Below are 20,549 nucleotides of genomic sequence, written 5' to 3' on the forward strand. Positions count from 1 at the left end.
TGGCCGCCTCGAGCGCGCGCCTCCCGCGCTGATTCGCTGCGCGGCAAAGCCCGCGCGCCGCCGCCAGGGGAGCGGCGCGCGCCGCGGCGCCCTTCCCCGAAAGAACCGATTGGAGGGCGAGCGCAATCCCCGCCCATCTCGCGCGGCGATTGGCCGCTCCGCATGGCAATCAGCCCGGCAGCACCGCCCTCCCCACGGAGTGCGCATGCGCGGTGCGGGAGGGCCGGCGGAGGTGAGCGGGGGCCGAGCGGGGCTGAGGGGTCGGGCCTGGTTCGGGCCCGTGGGGTTTTTTACATTATCAATTTAAGTCCTGGTTTCAAAAAGATTCTGTAAGTGGGTAGAGCTGATGAAACCCCTTAAATAAAGGCTTGTTGAGAACTAGCCAGAAGCGCTGCTCATTTTTCTGCATGTATTCTTCATTTTAAAATGTCACTAACTTCTGTAGTAGCTGCCAATAAAGTTTTCATTTAATTATTTTTTTTATTTCAAGAGTTATGTTCAAATTTTCTGTTTATTGCCAAGTGGCACTTTTTCACACACTGAAATATTTTCTTCTGAGTCAAATAAAGTATTTCAGGCATAACAGCATGTACTGTTTGAATTGTTTACCTAATCTTGGAGACTCACACTTGACAGGAGTAGGAGCTGACATTCCTCATTATCCATGAGGGAAATGCACACTTCAGGCATACCTTTGTGCCTTTGTTGATAATATTGTAAATTCCTTGACCTGGGAAAAATCAGGTTCACAGTGAGACTGTACAGGTCAGACTGGAGGACTGAAATAATCTCTTTTCCCTCTGTTGTTTTGGTTTTTTCTTTTTATATGTTTAGTATTTTCCAAGTGTTGGTAGGAATATTCCTTTATTTGGTGTATTCCAGATCCCTTTCAAAATATTTTAAGAAACATAATTACATTGAGAACCAAAATTCTATTCAGCATGATAAATATTTCAAGGCAAATGAAACCAGATCAGATAACCATGAAAATAAATCTGAATATTGAAATACTGCTCAATATGTGCAGCTAGAATAGCTCATCTTAAACAAGAATTCTCATAGTAAACTGTTCTTTCCTATTCCATTCCAGGTTTGGTTGCAGAGAAGCCTTGTCCTGGTTTCTGTATGAATGTTCCAGGTTTATTTCACTTTGCATTCTCACTGAGAGGGGTGCAAGCACCACCATGGGCAGTTCTGAGGAGGCAGCAGCTCTCCCTGCCCAGCCTGCCCTTGCTTCAGGCAGCAAGGAAAAGGAACTCTCTGAATCTCCTTGAACTAAGTGAGGCAGAATTAGAAGAACAGTTTGTAAGAGGTGATGGCCCAGGAGGTCAGGCCACAAACAAGACAAACAACTGTGTTGTCCTGAAGCATATTCCATCTGGGATTGTGGTGAAGGTAATTGGGTTTTGTTTTATTGGGTCACAATAAAGGACTTCCAAGCCTCCTTTCAGAATGAAGCATAATCACAGTGCAGGTGGCATGAAGTTTATATTTTTATATATATTTATATTTTATATTTATATTGTAAAGGGTCTCAGCAAGAAGCAGTCTTGGCTGTCATCAGATAAATAAACTTGAGGTCAGAGCTCCTTTTCCTGGCTTGGCCACCCAGTTACAGTTTTGTAGTCTCCAATTAAATTAATCTTCATTGTAGCTGTCACATTCCTGTCCCTCGTGTGAGTTAGAATCTCTTCCTTAGCAAGTTGATCACTCTGCAGATTCTTTTTAAGCATTTCTCTTACCTACTTCTTGTGGATTAATACCTTGAAATTAATCTTTGCTTCCTGTCACAAGGGGAAGACACAGTTAAGTTAAACTCAAGCAGCTTTCCTGGGTGAGATGGGAAGCAATAAAGATTAATGCAAAAGCCAGTCTGATGAGTTACAGTAGCAAATAATTATTAAAATGTATCATCTGGATTTAAAAGTTGCAGCTGTTGTTGGCGGGAGGATGCTCTTGCCTTGGGGAGGAGGGGATTTTCTTTAATGGTAGGAATGGATAGACTGAAAGGGAAAGCTGAAGAATAAACAGGTAAAAGTTTCAGTAAAAATGTTCTTTGTATTTCTTCAGTGTCATCAGACAAGGTCAGTGGAGAAGAACAGAAAGATTGCCAGAGAAATCCTGCAGGAAAAAGTTGACCTTTTCTACAAAGGAGAAGACAGTGATGTTTTTAAAGAGAGGAAAACATCGGAAAAGCAAAAGCAGGAGAAAAAAAGAAGAGCAAAGGAAAACCTAGAAAGGAAAAAGCTTTTTAAAGAGATGCAACAATTGGATAAGGAATGAAGATGTGAAATATTGCCTTGCCCTGGCAGGGTAAGAGAATTGTTTGTCATTAGACCCAAAGAGTTTTCCAGCTAACAAATGATGCAGGGCTTCATAAGCACAGCTGAAACCTCAGTGCTGACCTGCTGTTCCTGCAGAGCTGAGCAGATAAAAGCACTCAGGTACTCCTGCTTCTCCCTGCCATCATCTCATTAATCACATCCAGCAATCAGTTTTTCTGCCAGGTCCAGCAGATAAAGGAATCCTTGTTAAAGAGGAGCTGTGAGCTTTCTACCATTGTTAGCACAGACCAAAAGAAATCAATAGATTTCCTCCTGTGCAGATGACACCTTGGGCTGCTTCCTGGGAGCTCCAGCACATGAGAACAGCACTGAAAGGTTCTCACTTCCCACCCTTACCCAGGCAGTGCCTTCAGACATAAATCCCTCAAAAACTGGGGCCAGGTTTGGGTGCTGGTTGTGGTGCTGTGAACTGAGCTGCTGCTGGAAGAGACACCAGTCACTGCTTCAGAGCTGAACAAGCTCTGTCCTGCTCAGCTCTGGGTAAAATTTACCCAGCAGCTTTCCAGACCTTACCTGGAGTGGTGCTGAGCACTGGGGCACAGGGAGGGCCCTCCTGCAGGTCAGGGATGGTCACTCATGGCCCTCCAGTTCAGGGTAAAACTGAGTCATTGCAGATAAAAAATTACCTGTGTTGGAAGCTGCCTCCCAAGGCAGCAGAGTCCAGTCCATCCAAGCTGTGAATTAATTAATTAGAGTTGTTTGTTATGTTTGTGCTGTGCTGCAGTTCAGCTTGGCCATGTTGGTGCCTTCACTCATTTTGACAGTTTCCCATTTTACAGGAACAAATGCAGCTGTGTTTCCTTTGCCACCATTCCTCTGAAATACATTTTTCCTGGTTTTATCCTGTTAACAATTCCAGCAGCTTAACCACAACTTATCTTTCATTTTTGGACAGCACCCTCACCAGATGCCACCACGTTTTGGCCTTCAACAAAGCCCCAAAGCCAGAGTGTGGATTTTGAAGGAACTTCACCTCCTTGTCCCAGAGACAGCTGTGCCCTGTGCCATGCATGCAGTGCTCCAGCAATCTGCAGCCCCTTCCTTGTCCTTTCCTGAACTCCTGCATGAAGGTTAAATTTTCATCTGTTGTTAAATTTTCATCTTACTCCTGGAGTAAGAATGTGATTAAAGTGACTGTACATAGTTTTAATACAAACTGTTAATGAAAATAAGCTTTATTACGTCAAGTAATAAATACATACAAAGATGCAAATAACAGTTTTAGTAATTTATCCAGAATGTTCATTTTTCTTTTCTTTTTTTTTTTTTTTTTTTGCAAACTTTAAACTGAAATCTCCAGCCTTAATGTAGAAATTAGCTTTCCAGGACCTTGTTATTATTTAATAGGTTTCCCTATTTTCCATATAGCTCATGCACTTTAAGTGGACTTCAAAGCACTAACAGTCATGCAAATGTTTATGCAAAATGAACAAAAAAAGGAAAAATAAGAGAAGGGGAAGGTTATTTCTAAGCAGGGTCTATGCTGTATGACAAATTGTGACTTAGCAGACTACTAGGTACAGCATGCTATTCTGCATTTATTAAAAAAAATCCTTAGAGCTTATGTCAAACTTTGAAAGATTGACGTTTTGGGGATAAGTGAACATAGTCAAAGGAAAAACAAAAAACAGAATGAGGCTGTGGCTGGATAAGAAGAGAACTGAAATATAGCCTGGGAGAGAAAGACCATTCCTCTGCATGCACTTCAGTTTCCATGTTTTAGAAACAATTTAGGGAGTTTTAATGTCTTTAGAAAATGCAAACCCTCAGTAAGGTGAAAAATCCTTGGGGTTTTTTTTTTTTTTTCCCCATTCTTAACTGTACATTTTTGCAAGGGCAAAACAAGAACGGTAAAACATTCAAAATAAAGGAGTTTGTGTGAATGTTTCAGGAGTCAAAAAGAAGAAGTGTTACTCTTTCTTCATGGGGAGAAGGAGAGCCTTGCCCTGAAGCTGGGCTAGGACCTCGCGTTCCGCTCCGTCTCGGCCAGGCACTCCCGCACCAATCCCCTGGCATGGATAATGCCTGCAAGAGAGTTGCTGGTTGAAATCATGCCTCAAAAGTGGTTTAAATCATCCCACTCAGGCCACACTTGCAGTGGCAGTGCACAGAAAGGTTTATGTGTTTCTGTCCCCACTTGCCAAGGCTACCACAGCAGGCCCCAGCAGAGGGGACAGCCCTGGCTCCCCAAAGTGCCACCGAACAAATCTGCCTTCCCAAACTTGCATTGTAAAGTGGAAAGGGACTAAACCAGGGATCAGAACACAGTCAGATTTGTAAGTCTGCAGTGGCAGGTAGGTCTTAATGTGCAGTGTGGGCCTCCTTAAAATTAAAGATTTAAGGGGGGAAAAAAATCTTACCTACAGTAAGTTATTTTGCCAGTGGAGTGAAACAAATTACAAAGTTACTTGGGGAGTCATTTTAGCAAGCTCTTAATGCCTTAGGATAGTTCTCTGGGAGAATGCATCAAAATCCAAGCCATCATAATACTGTTAAAGACAAGTTGTGTCTCTCATGTAAAAATAAGATTTTTTTTTTATGGTGTGTGCAGAAAGTTACCCCCTAACACTGGCTCAGCTCCCAGTGTAAATCATCACATGCTGCTCTCATCTGATGGACATAATGTGGAATTTTCCTCTCCAAGTCCTGTTGCCTTGAGTTCCAGCAGTCTGGACTCTGGTTCATAATCCTGGAACTAAATGTGGATTCATGCTCACAGAGCTGCTGGAAGAACAGAGCTTGAGAGAGGTGTGAAAATGAGAGGTGGACAGATTTTCCTACAACAAAGGTTTTTATTTTGCTGACTAGGCAAGACAGAAGGTGATTTCTCTGCTCATCATGCTCTTTAGCCAGGCAGAGGAAGGGCAGTAAGGCAACAGAAGGGGGTTAATCTCTAGAGATAAAGGTTTCTGTTTCTAGAAGGCTCCTGGCCCAGATCACAGCAGCTGCTGCTGACCTGGGAGGACCTGGTGAGTGCAAGGTTGGCACAGGGTTGAACTGCCACGGAGGGGGAAAGCTGCAGCTGTGGGATGCAGAAACATGAACTCAGGGCAGTGTGTTAGACCTGGATCTGGTGGCAGCATGCCCAGTTCATGCAGCAGAACTACTCTGAATAATGTAGAACACTGGGAATGGGGCCAGTTTTAGAGGTCAGTAGTGCTCAGGAGCAGGCAGAGCTGGGGACAGGGACTTTATTCAGGGATAACTCCATGGCCATGGAGGCAGCAGTCACATGTTACCCTCAATCATTCTGCTCTCACACTTGCACATGCTCCTTCAGCCAGCAGGCTCCCAAAATGGAAAGAGAGGTACCTTTGTGACCAAAAGATGGCAGCAAAAAGTATTTATTCAGGATTTTGTGCAACACTGGCGAGTCACAGTGGCAGCATTGTATCTAAAACCTACCTTGTTGCAAGAGGCAGCAAAGCAACTTTTTCCTCACTGAACTAAACCATCCAGCCCAGAGAACATCTGCATCTCTCTCAGTCTCTCTCAAGCTGTCCCCATTAGCCTGTTGCCATTCATGATCTATTAATACTGACTCAGGCAATGCAATAAAGAGAGACTCCAGCAACATTGATTTTAGCTGGGCCAGATTCCACTTACCACTCATCAGCAGACTTTATTGCATCCTTTCCCAGAACAGCTACTAGTCATTTTATTGCATGTCATGGCAGATATATTGCTCTTCCATAATGGCTGAGCCTTAAATAAAGCTTTGTAGTCTGGGGTAAGTGTAAGGGGGATTTGCAAGGTGCTGAACTTAGTCTGTCACAATAACATTCCCATTGAATGCATGAGCCAATCTCATCACAAGGACCACAGGAAGGGAGGAAAAGTGAGCATGTCAAGCTAGAGAAGGAGAGAACTGCCAGTACAACTGCTGTCTGTGCCCTTCAGGGTCACTTCAGGAGCTGGAGCAGAGGAATGTCCCATGTCTGCTCCTTCAGAAATGTCCCTGCACGTCCCTGCAGAGGACAATGCCAGGCTGATGTCAGCGGTGGGACATGCAAGGGTTTCTTTTACACTCCAAGGAAAGGGCTTTATTACCCCTTTTAGCTGACAAAGCAAAGCTGGAGACACTCATCAGCCAGCCCTAAATAAGCTGCTCTGTCCCTTTCTAGTGGACTTTTAATGACATGCACTTGACAGGAGGTAACAGAGCCTAAGCAGCCCCACTCTCCTCTGCACAGAGCTCTGCTCATGTTTGACATCTCAGCCTGAACAGCCTCCCCTAACACCTTTTTGGGGTTCTCTTTTCTCCTCCATTCTCAGTGAGAACCACCACAGTGCTCTATTTCTTTAGGCAAAATGCACTTCAGTGAAGATTCCTGGACCAAGCAGATGGGAGATGTGTATGAGATGCAAACAATGCTTGGCTGTGGATTTTGGGAGTGGGGAGAAAAGGGAATTGAAAGAACAAGAAAATCACCAGGAGCCTGAAAAAATGCATCCATGAAAGGTTCTACAATATGAATTATTTGAATTTGACTTTGAATTATTAACTGAAACTCCCTGTATGCATAAGACACTTTTTGTCACTGTTTATCTATCAAAATCTGCTCAGACAGAGCAGCTCAAGGTTTCAGTTGCTGGCTAATACTCCCACTTTCAGGAGGAGCTCAAGTTGTCTCTTTTCAAAGGAAACAGTTGTCATTAAGCTGTATACAAGTAGACAGTGCACAAGTGGATGGGAAATGATTATTTTTTAAAAGAAGTTCAAAAGTTACCTCTTTTTAGCCTCTCCATGGCACTTTTACTCCCAGCATATGTAGGTCTAATCTCTTTTCCTAATTCTTCTATGATAGCTAGAAGTTCTGCATATTTGCTCTGTGGTACTTGACTGCTGCTGGTGCCCTGTAGTTGAAAGTAGATTAATCTCAGTCAAATACTGTAAAAACAAAACAATTGCAAGAAACAGCAAGTGGAAGTTTATGGAAGACCAGAAATAGCCCTGTAAATCACTTTTTAAAAGAACAAAATTTCAGGATTATTAAATAAACATTATTTTTTTAATTGCTGCTACAGTTGGACACAATGCTGTGTGCCCTTCAAAAGTTCAAGGGATCAACTGTGAGGATGCAGCTGCCAGCCTTGGACTTTGGGTGAAGCAAAGTTAAAACAGTCCTGCAAAACCAGCAAACCTGGAACTGCTTACTTAACCCTGTTTCTGGTTTTTCAATGTTTCAGTGTGTATTTTGTGGAGAAATTCACCAGGTGGGGAGATTGAGAAGATAAAACTGAATAGAGATATTGAGCTTCTAACAAATAACTTTAAAATACGTAAGTGCCCTTACAGAACATAATTCAAGACATTTCTCTGACTCAGACAGGACAGGACTAGCAGTTAATTAGGAACCAACCTCACTCAGCACTCAGCTTAGCCTAATTTGATCCCCAGACATGTGCAAGGAAGCAGTCTGCCATTTGGGTTTGATTTCAGACCTTGCAGGGAGGGAGGAGCACCTCAGATTACAGGCCACAATCCCTGCCACCATGCAAAGGCAGGGTCAGAGATCTGATGGAAGGAAAAGAAGCAGAGCTGTACCTGCATCCCTTGTGTGTAGCCCAGGGATGGGGGGCCATAGTCGTTTATGAGCTGTCTGTACTGTGCTGATGTTGCCATGCTTGTGGAGGGAGAGTGAACACCCCCAGCTGCAGAGAGAAAAGAGAGAAAAAAAAAAAAAAAAATTTTTATTACCTAAAGATTAATTAGTCTGTTACACTGGGACACATTTTAATCACTTCTTCCTAAAGCTGTGACCTCTCACCTTTGCCTGAGATCACTAATGACATTTCTGAGTGTCACTGCTAGGAAGAGAACGGCTGAATTAATGCTTCTCTCATGTTTGATGAACACTTGGAAATAGCACAGCCTGCAGCATTATCAGTGCAAATTGTTTGCCTAAAAGTGAAGCAGAGTGCAGCATGACAGGTTGTTCTGCCTAGACAAACTGCAAGTATTAAGGAGCCCTATTTTTGCATATATACATTCCACACAGATGAGTCTAATGTGCCAGGCTATTTTTACTTTTTCAGTGCAAGTTATCTGAAAGTAATTTTGCAACTCAAAGTGTCATCACATGGTCAAAGCAAGTTACCCTCAGTACTATTTTCAGCCAATGCCAAAACTATTCCTGGGGAACAGTCAGTTGTGGTACATCAGATCTGCTGCTCATTGTGTGACATGGGAGGCGAGGAGTGCTACCATTATTCCTCTTTGTGTGATATCAAACATTTTTAGCCAGTCAAATTGTGCTGTGTAAGTAGATCAAAGGGAAAATAACATCACTTTGTGTTATGGTTACTTTTTCTAAAGTTATAAAAGGTTATATTCACATCTAATGAGTTTTGAGTCAGTTAGGAGCTGCAGAAACAGACTCTAATGTCATCATTGACAAACTGCTCCAGAAATGAGCAATTAAAACACTTTCTCCCCCTTGTCCCTCAATGGTAAGAATTCAGGTTTGAGAAACAACAGTTTGATTTTTTTAAGGGGTTTAATTATACTGCCCACTTCACAAGTGTGCTAAAAACCAGCTGGTTATTCAGTTGGGATCAAGGGAGCACCACAGCACTGAACTTCTTCACTCTTGCAGCCCAAGTGCCCTTGCACCCATGGATGCTGCTGCCTTTGCCTGTAGGCACAGACACAGACTGCCTGCTGTCTGGAAATATCTCCCCCCTTATAAACTCCTTTGCTGAAAATTCCCAACTGTCTTTCAGATGAGGAACAGATCTCATTTACCAGCCTTCATTTAAATCTAAATTAAACTGATGCTAAAAGTCACTGGGGCTCAGAACTATGTAAATCTCTGGCTTTGTTCTAAAGTTGCAAATTACTTCATTCCTATTTTCCCCTCTCTACAAAAAGAAAGGGCCAGCAGTTACTCTGTAAAAAGCTCTGCTGAACATAATGGAACAGACTCTTGTCCTCAGATGGGAAGTCTCTTTCCACTTCTGAGTTATCACAGGATATCACTCATTACAAGAAGAGAGCATGGTCTTAATTCTTACTAGTTAACCAGATGTGAAATCCCAAAAAGGCAAACTGGGCTGGTCACTAGGTCACAAAGTTTCTCTTTGTCTTTAACAAAGCTGCTAAATTCTATGTCATTACAACCTGTATTTCATCACTGAGGTTTCACATGGAGCGAATTTCCCTTAAGCATAGTAACCCCCCCAAAAAACAACACAGCCATAGAGTAGGGCACTGTAGGAACAGCACAGTTGTCAGCTACTCTCTCAATTAGTTCTTCACATTATCACCTCAAAATACATGCACAAGTGTAAGATCTCTCCATGTGAAACCCAGTACTTCAAGTCCAGATGACTGAATTTCAACAATTACCAAACATGACACAACAGCAAACCACATCTCTTTTCCAAGGACTTCAAAATGCTTCAAAAACATTAATGAGCCCCTTGTGCTGCAAGGTAAGAAGGTTTAATTACCTCAATTAAGCAGAGAAAGGCTTAAGTGATTTTTCCTCACTACAATAAAACAAAAGAGCCGTCCTGCAAAGACTTGTCTCTGAACTGTTGTTGCAAGCAGTCACATCCAGGAGCTGGGAGCTCCAGACTGGATGTGGACAAGGCAGGGACTCCCCGGGCCAGGCTCAAGAACACTGAGCAAAACTGAGCTGCAGCCCATGCAAAACTCAGAGCAACTTACTGATCCCATATGGGTCAATAAAAACATGTTGGTTAAGGATATCAGGAGATGGTGGGCATTGGAACAGGGGTCACAGCACTCAGCCTGGTTTGGGAAACGTTTGGAAAATGCTCTCAGGAACATGCTGTGAGTCTCAGGGTGTCCTGGCTGATGGGTCCCTTCCATCTCAGCACATTCTGTGCTATCACAGCACACACTATTCAGAGACTCTTTCACATTCTGTCGATTTTAGCAGTGACACACACTGGGTCTGCAGGAGATAACACCGTGGGGTACATTAGATAGGACACACAAACTCTCCAACACAAACCACAGAGTTGGGTGACCAAGAAAAGTTTCCCAGGCGTGGAAACAGCACGGGGGCTTGATCCCAGCTGTGGCTGGGTGACACCGAGGGACAAAGGGGAGCAGGGAGGGATGCACAGGGGAGGGATGCAACAGGGATGCACACACAGGAGGGATGCACACACAGGAGGGATGCACACACAGGAGGGATGCTCAGAGCAGGGATGCACACACAGGAGGGATGCACACACAGGAGGGATGCACACAGGGATGCACACAGAGATGCACACACAGGAGGGATGCTCAGAGCAGGGATGCACACAGGGATGCACACACAGGAGGGATACTCAGAGTAGGGATGCACACACAAGAGGGATGCTCAGAGCAGGGATGCACACACAAGAGGGATGCACACACAGGAGGGATGCTCAGAGCAGGGATGCACACAGGGATGCACAGGAGGGATGCTCAGAGCAGGGATGCACAGGAGGGATGCTCAGAGCAGGGATGCTCAGAGCAGGGATGCACACACAGGGATGCACACACAGGAGGGATGCTCAGAGCAGGGATGCACACACAGGAGGGATGCTCAGAGCAGGGATGCACACAGGGATGCACAAGAGGGATGCACACAGGGATGCACACACAGGGATGCTCAGAGCAGGGATGCACACACAGGGATGCTCAGAGCAGGGATGCACACACAGGGATGCTCAGAGCAGGGATGCACACACAGGGATGCACACACAGGGATGCACACAGGGATGCACACAGGGATGCACACACAGGAGGGATGCTCAGAGCAGGGATGCACACACAGGAGGGATGCACACACAGGGATGCACACACAGGGATGCTCAGAGCAGGGATGATGCACACACAGGAGCGGCGCGGCCGGGGCGCTGCAGAGCGCGCTGCAGACACTAGAGGCCATCTGAGAGCGCCGGGCCCTGCCAAGTGACAGAGCCTGGTAACCATGGTGAGTTTACCCGTTTCTTTGCAGTCTGCATCAAAAATGTAATAAGACATAATGCCATGCGCCGACCACTTTATCAGCAGCAGCAGCAGGCCCGGAGAACAAAGGAAAGGATTTGGCTTGGCCGCGGTACCAGCCTCCACGCATCCATGGCAGAAGTTGTGCCAGTCAAACTCGGCTGGAGGGGGGGAAAAAGGAAAAATCCTTGGTTTCACCTCAATTTTAAATGATGCGATTGTGAAAATGAAATTAATTGGGGGGGTGGGAGGGGGGTGTTAGTATCTCACAGGGCAGCAAGCTTTTTGACCTATCACTTTGCATGTTAATCTCAGGGAGAAGCCCTGGGTCTTGCATGACTATTACTCAATTAACCCAAAATTCATCAGCATGTCTGAGCAGTCTGTGTATCTCGGATTTAAAAAAATAAAAAAAAACCCACCAGATATTGCTATTATAGTTAGAAATTAGGCCAGGAAGTCTCACAGTCAATACCCGGTCACAAATCGGTGTGATGATTAGGCATTCACTAGAGAGAAAAAGGAGGGGGGATCTAAATTGAGCCTTGCTCTCTCCAACGTTAAAATGACAATGGAGACAGTTAAGAACTGACAGAATGGAGAAGGGAGTGTGCTTGGTGCTGAATTTCAGTGGCACCCTGTATCACATCCCAAACTGTCTTAGTGCTTGCTGCTGTTTAAAACCTAAATTAATACACACACTTTCCTCCCCTCACTTTCCCAATTAAATGTACACAAAACCTTGTAGATCCCCACTTATTCTAGAGCAAACAATGTCTTTTATTTCTGTATTCCAGCAGAAGACTGCCACAAGCATTTTTCCCCACAAAAAATATAGTGATTTTCTTGTTAATTAATATTAATCTTTATTAATTATAGGGGGTACAGCAAACAGAAATGAGATTTTGGTATCAAAATCTCTTCCTTCCAGCAGTCTCTCTCAGCCCAAATTAACACCCTGAGAGACAAAGGATCTCAAATCAATCTTTGTTTGCCTAAACTCCTGCTGACCAGGAACCTTCTCATTAATTCCTGATAGGTTTGTAGGGATCCCTTCAGCTCCAAGCCTGAGCAATGATGACCAATTCGCTGCTTCAAGTTTTAATTCTTAATTCTATTACTGCTGCTTGCTGGAAAAATAACAGGGAAGGCAGCTTGCTGAGCACCCTGAAAGAAGCAGCAGGAGCAGGAACACTTGGGTACACTCACCTGATCCACTCTGGCAGATGCCAAAGCATCCACACAGCTCTGCTACCCCCCTGCTCCACAGGCAGCAAAGAAAAACCAGGAACAGCCACACAACTCACTGAGTTACTCGTGTAGGACTGACTTGGACAAGCCAAGGGCCAAACCCATGGATGTGTGCTTCCCAAACCCATGGATGTGTGCTTCCCAAACCCATGGATGTGTGCTTCCCAAACCCACTTCATGTGTGCTTCCCAAACCCATGGATGTGTGCTTCCCAAACCCATGGATGTGTGCTTCCCAAACCCACTGCATGTGTGTTCCCCAAACCCACTGCATGTGTGTTTCTATTCTGCCCTGTACTTTGTAAGGTGCTATAAAACCACATTTTCCAGACTCTTTCCACACATGAACACAGGAGCATGCAGAGGAGATACCTGCAGCCTGGACTTTATCCAAGGCACGTGGTGCAGTCAGTGGAATCTCAACAGTTCTCCCTCTGTTTCACAAACCCTCAAGCTGAGGCTGTTTGAAACATCAGGGCTGTTGCCATTTCAGTGGCTCGTGGTCACCACAACTCCAGAGCCCAGTGCTGGAGGTTGCTGCCTCTGCCACACCCTGCAGGACCTCTCCTCATGGAGTCCTGACCATATGGGCTACCAGGCAACAAGGCTGGTACTGAGAGGATACAAATTCTTCTGTCCTAAACTTTGCAAGAAAACACCTGAGAAATGCTCCTGAAGCTGCTTTGCCAACACTCACCGTGAGGCATCCTGGAGCACCAGGGGAGAGGTAACAGCTTCACCCAGCACAGCTATTTCTGCAGTGCTGAACACAGCTGCAGTGTTTTGGCTGGCTACAGGAATATTTTATTCCTTAGCCCTCTATACTCTTTGGTTTGAGTTCAACAAGAGCTCCTTGCCATCCATGGGACACCACATGCATGTCTACACAAGTGGATCCATGCACAGCCAAGCCACACACTGAATTCTAACAGCAGCTGCCAACCCAGAGCTCAAACAGAGCCCCCACTCCCCCCAACCTTCCCATAATTTTTAAAATTTAAAATAATGGACCCTGTTCTCATTTGCACAAACCATTCCTTATAGCACTAGCTGTAAAAATTATATTTTCACCCACTATTTCTCCCTTGAACAGCCCTTGTGGAAGGAACAGACCTTTCTTTGAATGAAACTATTTCCTTTTAAAAAAACGCAGTGTGCAGACACATAAATATGTTCTCAAGAAGTAGGACATTCTTTATCCTAACAGCCAGAGGCCTTGCTCTTTTGATCTGTCACACTCTGGGCCTTTTCTCTGCTACTCTTGTGCTATTTAATCTTTCCATGTGGATAACGGTCATGGTTTATGTCTCCTCTTCCTGCCCTCCTGTCTCTATCAGAAAAACTAAAGCCAGTCCCTCGACTCCCCACCATTCTTTTTTTCTTGCTGAAGCTGTTCCTACACCAGCAAGTTATTTGGCACCACAAGGAACAGATCAAGAGATTAAAGCATTTGGTATGTGTACACCACATGTAGTTGGCCTAAGGGGGTATGATTTAAGGTTAGATTTGAGTCTGATCCCCCAGACTAGGAGGGCATGGTTCAAAGCTGTGCCATCCTCGGTTTGGATCCCTGTGTTCCCCTTGCAAAGGATGGAGCACCCGTGTGGCACAACTGGAGCAAAGCTTCTGGGCCACTTTTATCCAGCAGGAATCCAGTTAGCCTGAACCCAAACACTCTGCAGCAAACCAAGGTGCTGGGTGGGGACCACGGAGATTGGCTGGCTGTGAAAACCACACTGAAAACTGCTCCCAACAAAACACTCAGGGAGGCAAAGCCAAAAGTGCCCATCTTCTAAATGCCCAGACAAGTCCACTTGAAAATTGCTAATTCTGAAACATGTTTAGAGAGCTTCTTTCTGCATCATGCTTAACTTCACACGGATTTCAAGAGATCAGGGATCCAGCAGATTTCAGTCTGAATTGGAGAGGGCAGCATATTTCCTAGAAATTATCCTCCCTGCTAAGGCACAAACACTTTGCTCTCTGTTCTGCCTACAAAGAGTATTCTTTCCAGTACTCCCACTCCAAAAACAACCTCTCAATATGGTCAACAATATCAAACAGAAGCTGTCTCTGTAAAGGGCGACAAGCAAGCCATGTGCTCCAGCAAGTCTGCAGTGCAGTGCTGAGAACAGAAGGGCCGGCCTCGTGTGCTGGTATCCTTCCTCAGGACTGAATGGAACTGGTCTCTCCAGCTGCCAGCTACAGCCCCAGACAGGGAAATGCTTTTCATTTCACCTCCCAGTGAGAATTTGCACTTTTCACAAGAAACTTGTGGTTGCTGCAAGGTTTGGCAGGTGCACTGAGAGCCCCTTTGGTCCTCAGCTCCGGCAGCACTTGTTGTACAGGCCACGACTTGTTCATGTGGAGCCAAGACACAGCCCCTTCCCTTGTCACTGTCAGCTGCAATTGGTGTTTCCAGACCCTACAGATGACAGCTTTTAAGCTTTTTACACGAACAGGACTTTGTCTCAAAACCTGACATTTCTGCAGGAATGAGAATGAAAGTAAAGGAAGATCCCAAGCTGTTTCTGCTAGCTTCTGTATATTGAAACACATTTTCTCTGACCTGTGCTTAGTCTAAACAAAATAGGAATGCTGGTGAATATCCACTGAGCCAGAAAACACATGAAAACACGGTGAAAAACAAACTACAGACCTATTCACAGCTGGTGTAAGTGTCAAGTTCAGCTTAAGTCAGTGGAGATGCTCTACTTCACCTCAGCTCAGCAGCTGGTCCCTTACAGAGAAATAGTCAAACAATATGAAACACAAGACAGATGAGGAGGAAACAGCACTTCCCAGGAAACAGTAGGATAAGCAAGAGAAGACAAACAAATCCAAACATGGTTGTTAGAAAAGGTAACAGAGGCTCCCCTGGAACACTGCAGGGTCAGGTGAGGCTGGGCAGGTAGAGCCACTGCAGGTCCCCAGTAGAGCTCATTTACAGCCCAGGCAGGAGATTAAATGGGGCTGCCCAAGCACAGGCAGCTTGGAATTGAAAGCTTGGGGTACTACATGCAGGAACCCAATTCCCTGAGCACAGGCCTTCCAGGAAGGTGACTTCAGAAAAAATTCAGGTAAAACACCGCAAGCCTGACTGCAGCCATCCTGGGCCAAGCGTCAGCACTGACCTGGGCAATGGGGAAGAGGAGCAGGCACTGAATTCTGCTGTGACAACACATTCTCCTTCCCTCAGCCTGGTGTAAGGCAGAGGAGTCAGCATCCAGATGCTTCCAGCATCCTGAGTCACTTGTGGAGCAGCTGCATTTTCCTCACCCACAGTCATCCCCAGATCCGCCGACAACCCACAGAGGTTTCCTCCCCGTATTTCCTCCCCCACATCCAGCTCCTCTCCCTCTGGACTTCAGTCCAGGACTGGATTCCCAAAGCATGCTCCCATGCAAGAACAGAGCCCAGGCACCCACCAACCACAACTGCTTCATCTGACTGATGTGCAGTTTAAGAATAATTTTGCAGAGTGGCTACTCTCAGCCTCAACTTGAGAGGAGTTTGCTCTGCAGCAAGGACGCGGCTCCAAGAGCTGAGTCGACTCTGCCTTCCCAAATACTCCTGCACCAGAAGCCCTGCACTGCAGGGAAGCAGCATTACCTCCCAGAGGAAAATCCCTGTGAGATCCACAGCTGCCCAGAGCCCTCCGTCGGCCGAGACCAAAATATTCAGCATTCATATAGAGAGGTTTCTGCAGGGCTGATTTCAGGCCAAAAGGGACAGATTTCCTGTTTTCCTCTCCTCTGCAGGACGGTGGGGGGGTGGGGGGTGGGGGTCCTTCACCCCAGTTTTGGAAGCAAACCCAGGATTTATCCTCCTGGCTGGGGGGCATTTAATTTAGGCACAATAGAGAAGCAATCTCCTCCAAATCAGAATTAAGCTCCAGAAAGGAGGGGGCCATTTGCAGTCGTATCACTCTGAATGCGATATGTGCAACTGCAAGGACTGCTTTGTCTAAGTCCCTTGGCCTTAGGCCACGGTGCTGGCAATACCACTAGCTAGAGGAAGAGCTGGTGCGTGAGGATAATGGCAGAAGACAGGGAGGGAAGAGAGAGCCCATTTTGGATTCAGAGGAGGACGTTCTTTCATTGAAAAGATTCTGGGGGTGTTGAGGATGATCCGAACTCAGAAGAGAGGACAACTTAGACAAGAATAGTTCCAGCATGACAGCAAACTGCTGCTAACTTGCCGATACGAGAGGAAAAGGAGGGTGGGAGAGAAGAGGAAGATAAAACTGCATGAAAGAATCCAAAGCCCGGATCGCAGCCGGAGCGTTGGAAAGCGCAGACACGGCAGCGAGAGGGCTGGAGACAGAAACTTCACCGCCCGGCTCGCATTGTGCGCGGCATGTCTGAGCCGGGATTTTGCGGTCCCTGCTCGCAGAGCAGCCAGACTCGGATCCCCTCCACTGCATGACCTAATCCCCACCCCTCACCCACCATCGCAAAATACCACCTTTGTTTTCCCTGCAATTTTACGGCTGTTCCGGAGAGCAAGGCACAGGTTCTCGTGGGAGCCGGTAGGAGAACGGTTTCCCTTTGCTGGGCTTTGTTTTGTTTATTTATTTTTTATTTTCTTTTTTCCCCTCCGGTGACACTTCTGCTTTTTGTCACAAACCCTCGGCACATCCCCTGCTCCCTGACCCTTCCGCAGAGCAGCACTCGAGCCCGCGGTGCTCCCCACACACGAGCCCGGCTCCCCGAGCCTTTGCACGCTCGCAGCCCCACCGAGCTCAGCCCCATGCAGGATCGCGGTGGCACCGCCACCTCGGCTCATCCACCAGCTGGTGACGAGTCCTTGCAGTAAAATATGATTGCTGCTCTCCTGGTAGCTACAGCAGGGATGCATCCCGGAGATCCCTTTCGCTCCTCAGCTTCCCAGGATCACAACCGCTAACGGTGCTGTAAAAATCACCCAGGCACATTTCACTCCCTCCTAAACCCAACTCCAAAACTTTTTCTCAGGGAAAAAAATAAAAAATCAGCCTGATTTGTGGCTGTCTGATGCCAGTCCTGCAGCCTGGGCTGCGGGGATGGGAGACGAATACGAATTTTTTTAAGTCAGAACCAACTTCTCCATTTTGGTGCTGTTTAATTGGAGCCGACGAGCACAGATTAGCGAGATCCCTTCCAAATATCCCACAGCGAAGCAATTGCTGCTGCGGCTTTGTTCACGCTGCACCGATTCACACACGGAGACCCGATGTACGGCAGCACCGCAGCACCGGCAAAAACCCGCCGGCTGATGCCTTCGGAAATCGGGGAGAGAAAAACGGGGGAACGTAGTTTAAAAAAGAACGAAAAAAGAAAAAAAGGCAAAAAGTTAACGCTGGCAAGGAAACTTTTTAAAGAGGAAAATTGGAAGGACTCCTGTACAAATCCAAGGATGAGGAGTGATTTTTAAACAGGAGTTTTTTAAGAAATAGTGCAATCCCTGTGCGCCCCCCCATCCCCAAAAAGTCTCCGGCGAGCGGAGCGGCTCATCCGCTCGGGATGCGGCGGAGACTTCGACGGGGCAGCGCTGACCGAGGGTGGCCCCGAGGCGCCGGCGGTGCCTCGTTCGGCGGAGCTCCGGGCCCCGGGGCTCCCCTCCGGCCCGCGGAGCGCGGCCCGGGGCGGCCCCGCCGCCGGAGGAGGCGTGAGGCGAGGCGAGGCGCGGGGCGAGCGGCCGCACTTGCGGCGTCCCGCCAGCAGCGGTCCTCGCTGAGGCGCCGCCGGAATATTCCTGATCCAGATCAATCAGCCGCCCCGGGGAGCCGAGCATGGAGGAAACCCGGCGGCCGGAGCCCCGGAGCGGCGGCGGCGGCGGCGCGGGGCCGGGCGGGCGCGGTGCCCGGCGCGGGGGCGGCGCGGAGCGGGGCTGGCGGCGCCGGCCGGCGGGCGGGCGGGCGCGGGTAATGGCGGCGCGGAGCCGCTGCCCCGCCATACCGGACTGGGCACAAACTCGAGTCCGGGGCTTCCCCCAGGTGCCGGTGCGGCACCCGCCGCTCGCCTCCCAAACTTGCCACCCAGTTGCCGCCGCGGACTTACCCGGGTTGAGGGGAGTCCCGGGGATGTGGGCGTTCAAGTTGGGCTTGTAAGACATTCCCAGAGACATGGCCAGCGGGAGGAGGAGAAGCGTCCTGAAATTCAGCGAAGCGTCTCCGTGTCTCCCAGACACTTTGGGTTGTTTACAGCAGTAGCAGCACCGGCAAATATGGCCGTCAGTTATATTGACACCCACAATGCAATATATCATCCATACATCATGAGGAGACGCGGATCCAAAAACTTTGGGGGAGAGCCGGCAGCCACCCGCCGCGGCCGCCCGGCGCCCCGCGCACGGCGGCGCGGAGGGCGGGGGCGCGGCGGGCGGGGGCGCGGCGGGGGTGCGCGGCCATCCCCTCACAGACAATGGAGCTCCCCTCAGGGACCGCCGGCAGGCAGCGGGGCGGGCGGGCGGCGGCGGCGGCGCGGAGCCCGGCGGTGGCGCGGGGGGCCGGGGGGGGGCTATTTTAATTAACTTCGGAAAGTTTTGGCACAAGTTGCGGCTCTGGCCGGGCCGTGCCCGCGGCGGGGCGGGCGGCGGCCCCTGCCAGCCCCGGCGGCCCTCAGGGCGGCCCGCGCGCCGCCGCCTTCCCGCCTCCCCCTCACCTCAGGCCGGGCGTTCACCCCGCGTTCACCCCCCCGCCAATCTCCGTGGAAAATACCTGTTGATAATTACAAAATAAAAGATTTTTTTTTTCTCTCACCCGCCCCCCTAGATGCCGCCAAGAAAAAAAAAAAAAAAAAAGCCCTTTATTTCTTTTTTTTCAAACCACTAGTTCTCTCCGCTTGAAGGTGGAAGGTTAATGTGGATTGCAGCTTCTGAGGCACTAAAAAAAATATGGATCTCGTTGACAATTGGCACTTCTTCTGCTTGCAAGCAGCAGTAAAACTTCCCCACCAAAAATTTTTTTTAAATCAGGTTAAATGATGAAGCTTTCCAGCATGCGTCTGCCATCAGAACTCATCCTTTTCACTGCAAGATATTCAGGTTTGCTCTTTCTGTTAATTAATATGAAATGCACTCGAAAATTGTTCCAGATTTATCCCAACAAAACTGCCTGGGATCGGGACAATCTCTCTTTAGGTGCACAGCCTGAGACCCCACACATCTGACCCCCAGGTACATTTTACCAGCAGGCGCCCTGAGATCTGATACTTTTATTGTATGTGCTACTTAATGTCCATCCATGGCCTCATACTGCTCCTAATGGCAGGGCCAGCAAACACGGCGAGCCTGATCCTGCTTTTTGGAGATTGGGGCACATTCCTGGTCAGTGGCACTGACCCAGGCCCAGAGTGGCCGGGCCTGCAGAGGGAAGCAGGTAACATCTCCATCACAGAGACACGGAGCAATCAGATGATTTCCTCTGCATAAAGGAGAATTAAGGAAGAATTGGAAAAGAGGAGCAGCCTTTGAGCCCCCAGCTCATGCCCTGCTGACTGTGCCCTGCATGAAAGAAACAACTGAAAATTCTGACTGGTCCCAGATGAAACACCGTTGTATTTTATTTCCACACCAAATACTGGACTCCAGCGATCCTGGTGAATTCCAGACTGGCACTGACTGTCCTTACAACTGATCCATGCTCTGGTCTGTCAGAGAGGTGTCCTGAGAGCCCCAGGCTCAGAATTACACGCTCAGGGACAGTAGTTTCACACTGGTGCTTGTGATTACAACTGTGTAATTCTTCTTAGAGCCCTGAAAGGCTGCACTGGTAAACCCTCACGGTGTGAGTGAGAACTCTGCAAACCCAAAGCTCCATTCCAGATTTGTAAGTAACAGCCTTTCTGTTGAATCCTGGAATGGCAGCGAAGTCCTGCACACCACTCTGGGATTTTCCATCCTGTGGTTGTTTACAGTCACACCAAGTGAGAGCGGAATGGGAGCACTCCAAGCTTGCCATGCTTTTCACAGCTTTGCACCAACTCCACAAAACTGTGCTCAGAGCAACACTGTGAAGGA

At 47.7% G+C, this 20,549-nt stretch overlaps 2 protein-coding genes across 3 annotated transcripts; one reads left to right on the plus strand and one right to left on the minus strand.

Annotated features, from left to right (window-relative positions):
- The first annotated feature begins 188 nt into the window (after positions 1-188).
- On the plus strand, positions 189-3,799 carry MTRFR (mitochondrial translation release factor in rescue). The gene is made up of 4 exons (XM_063173152.1): positions 189-232; positions 1,091-1,395; positions 2,071-2,313; positions 3,241-3,799. The coding sequence occupies exons 2-3, from the start codon at positions 1,126-1,128 to the stop codon at positions 2,281-2,283; spliced, it is 483 nt and encodes a 160-aa protein (XP_063029222.1). The 5' UTR covers positions 189-232; positions 1,091-1,125; the 3' UTR covers positions 2,284-2,313; positions 3,241-3,799.
- Positions 3,503-18,883, minus strand: CDK2AP1 (cyclin dependent kinase 2 associated protein 1). 2 transcript variants are annotated; one of them, XM_063173151.1, is made up of 4 exons: positions 18,590-18,883; positions 7,894-8,000; positions 7,076-7,202; positions 3,503-4,370 (listed from the first exon to the last, which is right to left on the minus strand). In XM_063173151.1, exons 1-4 carry the CDS (start codon positions 18,795-18,797, stop codon positions 4,303-4,305), a joined length of 510 nt encoding a protein of 169 aa, XP_063029221.1. In that variant the 5' UTR covers positions 18,798-18,883; the 3' UTR covers positions 3,503-4,302. The 2 variants fall into 2 exon arrangements, with proteins under 2 accessions (XP_063029221.1, XP_063029220.1); XM_063173150.1 differs by lacking the exon at positions 18,590-18,883 and adding an exon at positions 16,161-16,292.
- Between the last annotated feature and the right edge of the window lie 1,666 nt (positions 18,884-20,549).

Source organism: Melospiza melodia, chromosome 20 (genome assembly GCF_035770615.1).
Source record: "Melospiza melodia melodia isolate bMelMel2 chromosome 20, bMelMel2.pri, whole genome shotgun sequence".
Taxonomy (NCBI): Eukaryota; Metazoa; Chordata; class Aves; order Passeriformes; family Passerellidae; genus Melospiza; species Melospiza melodia.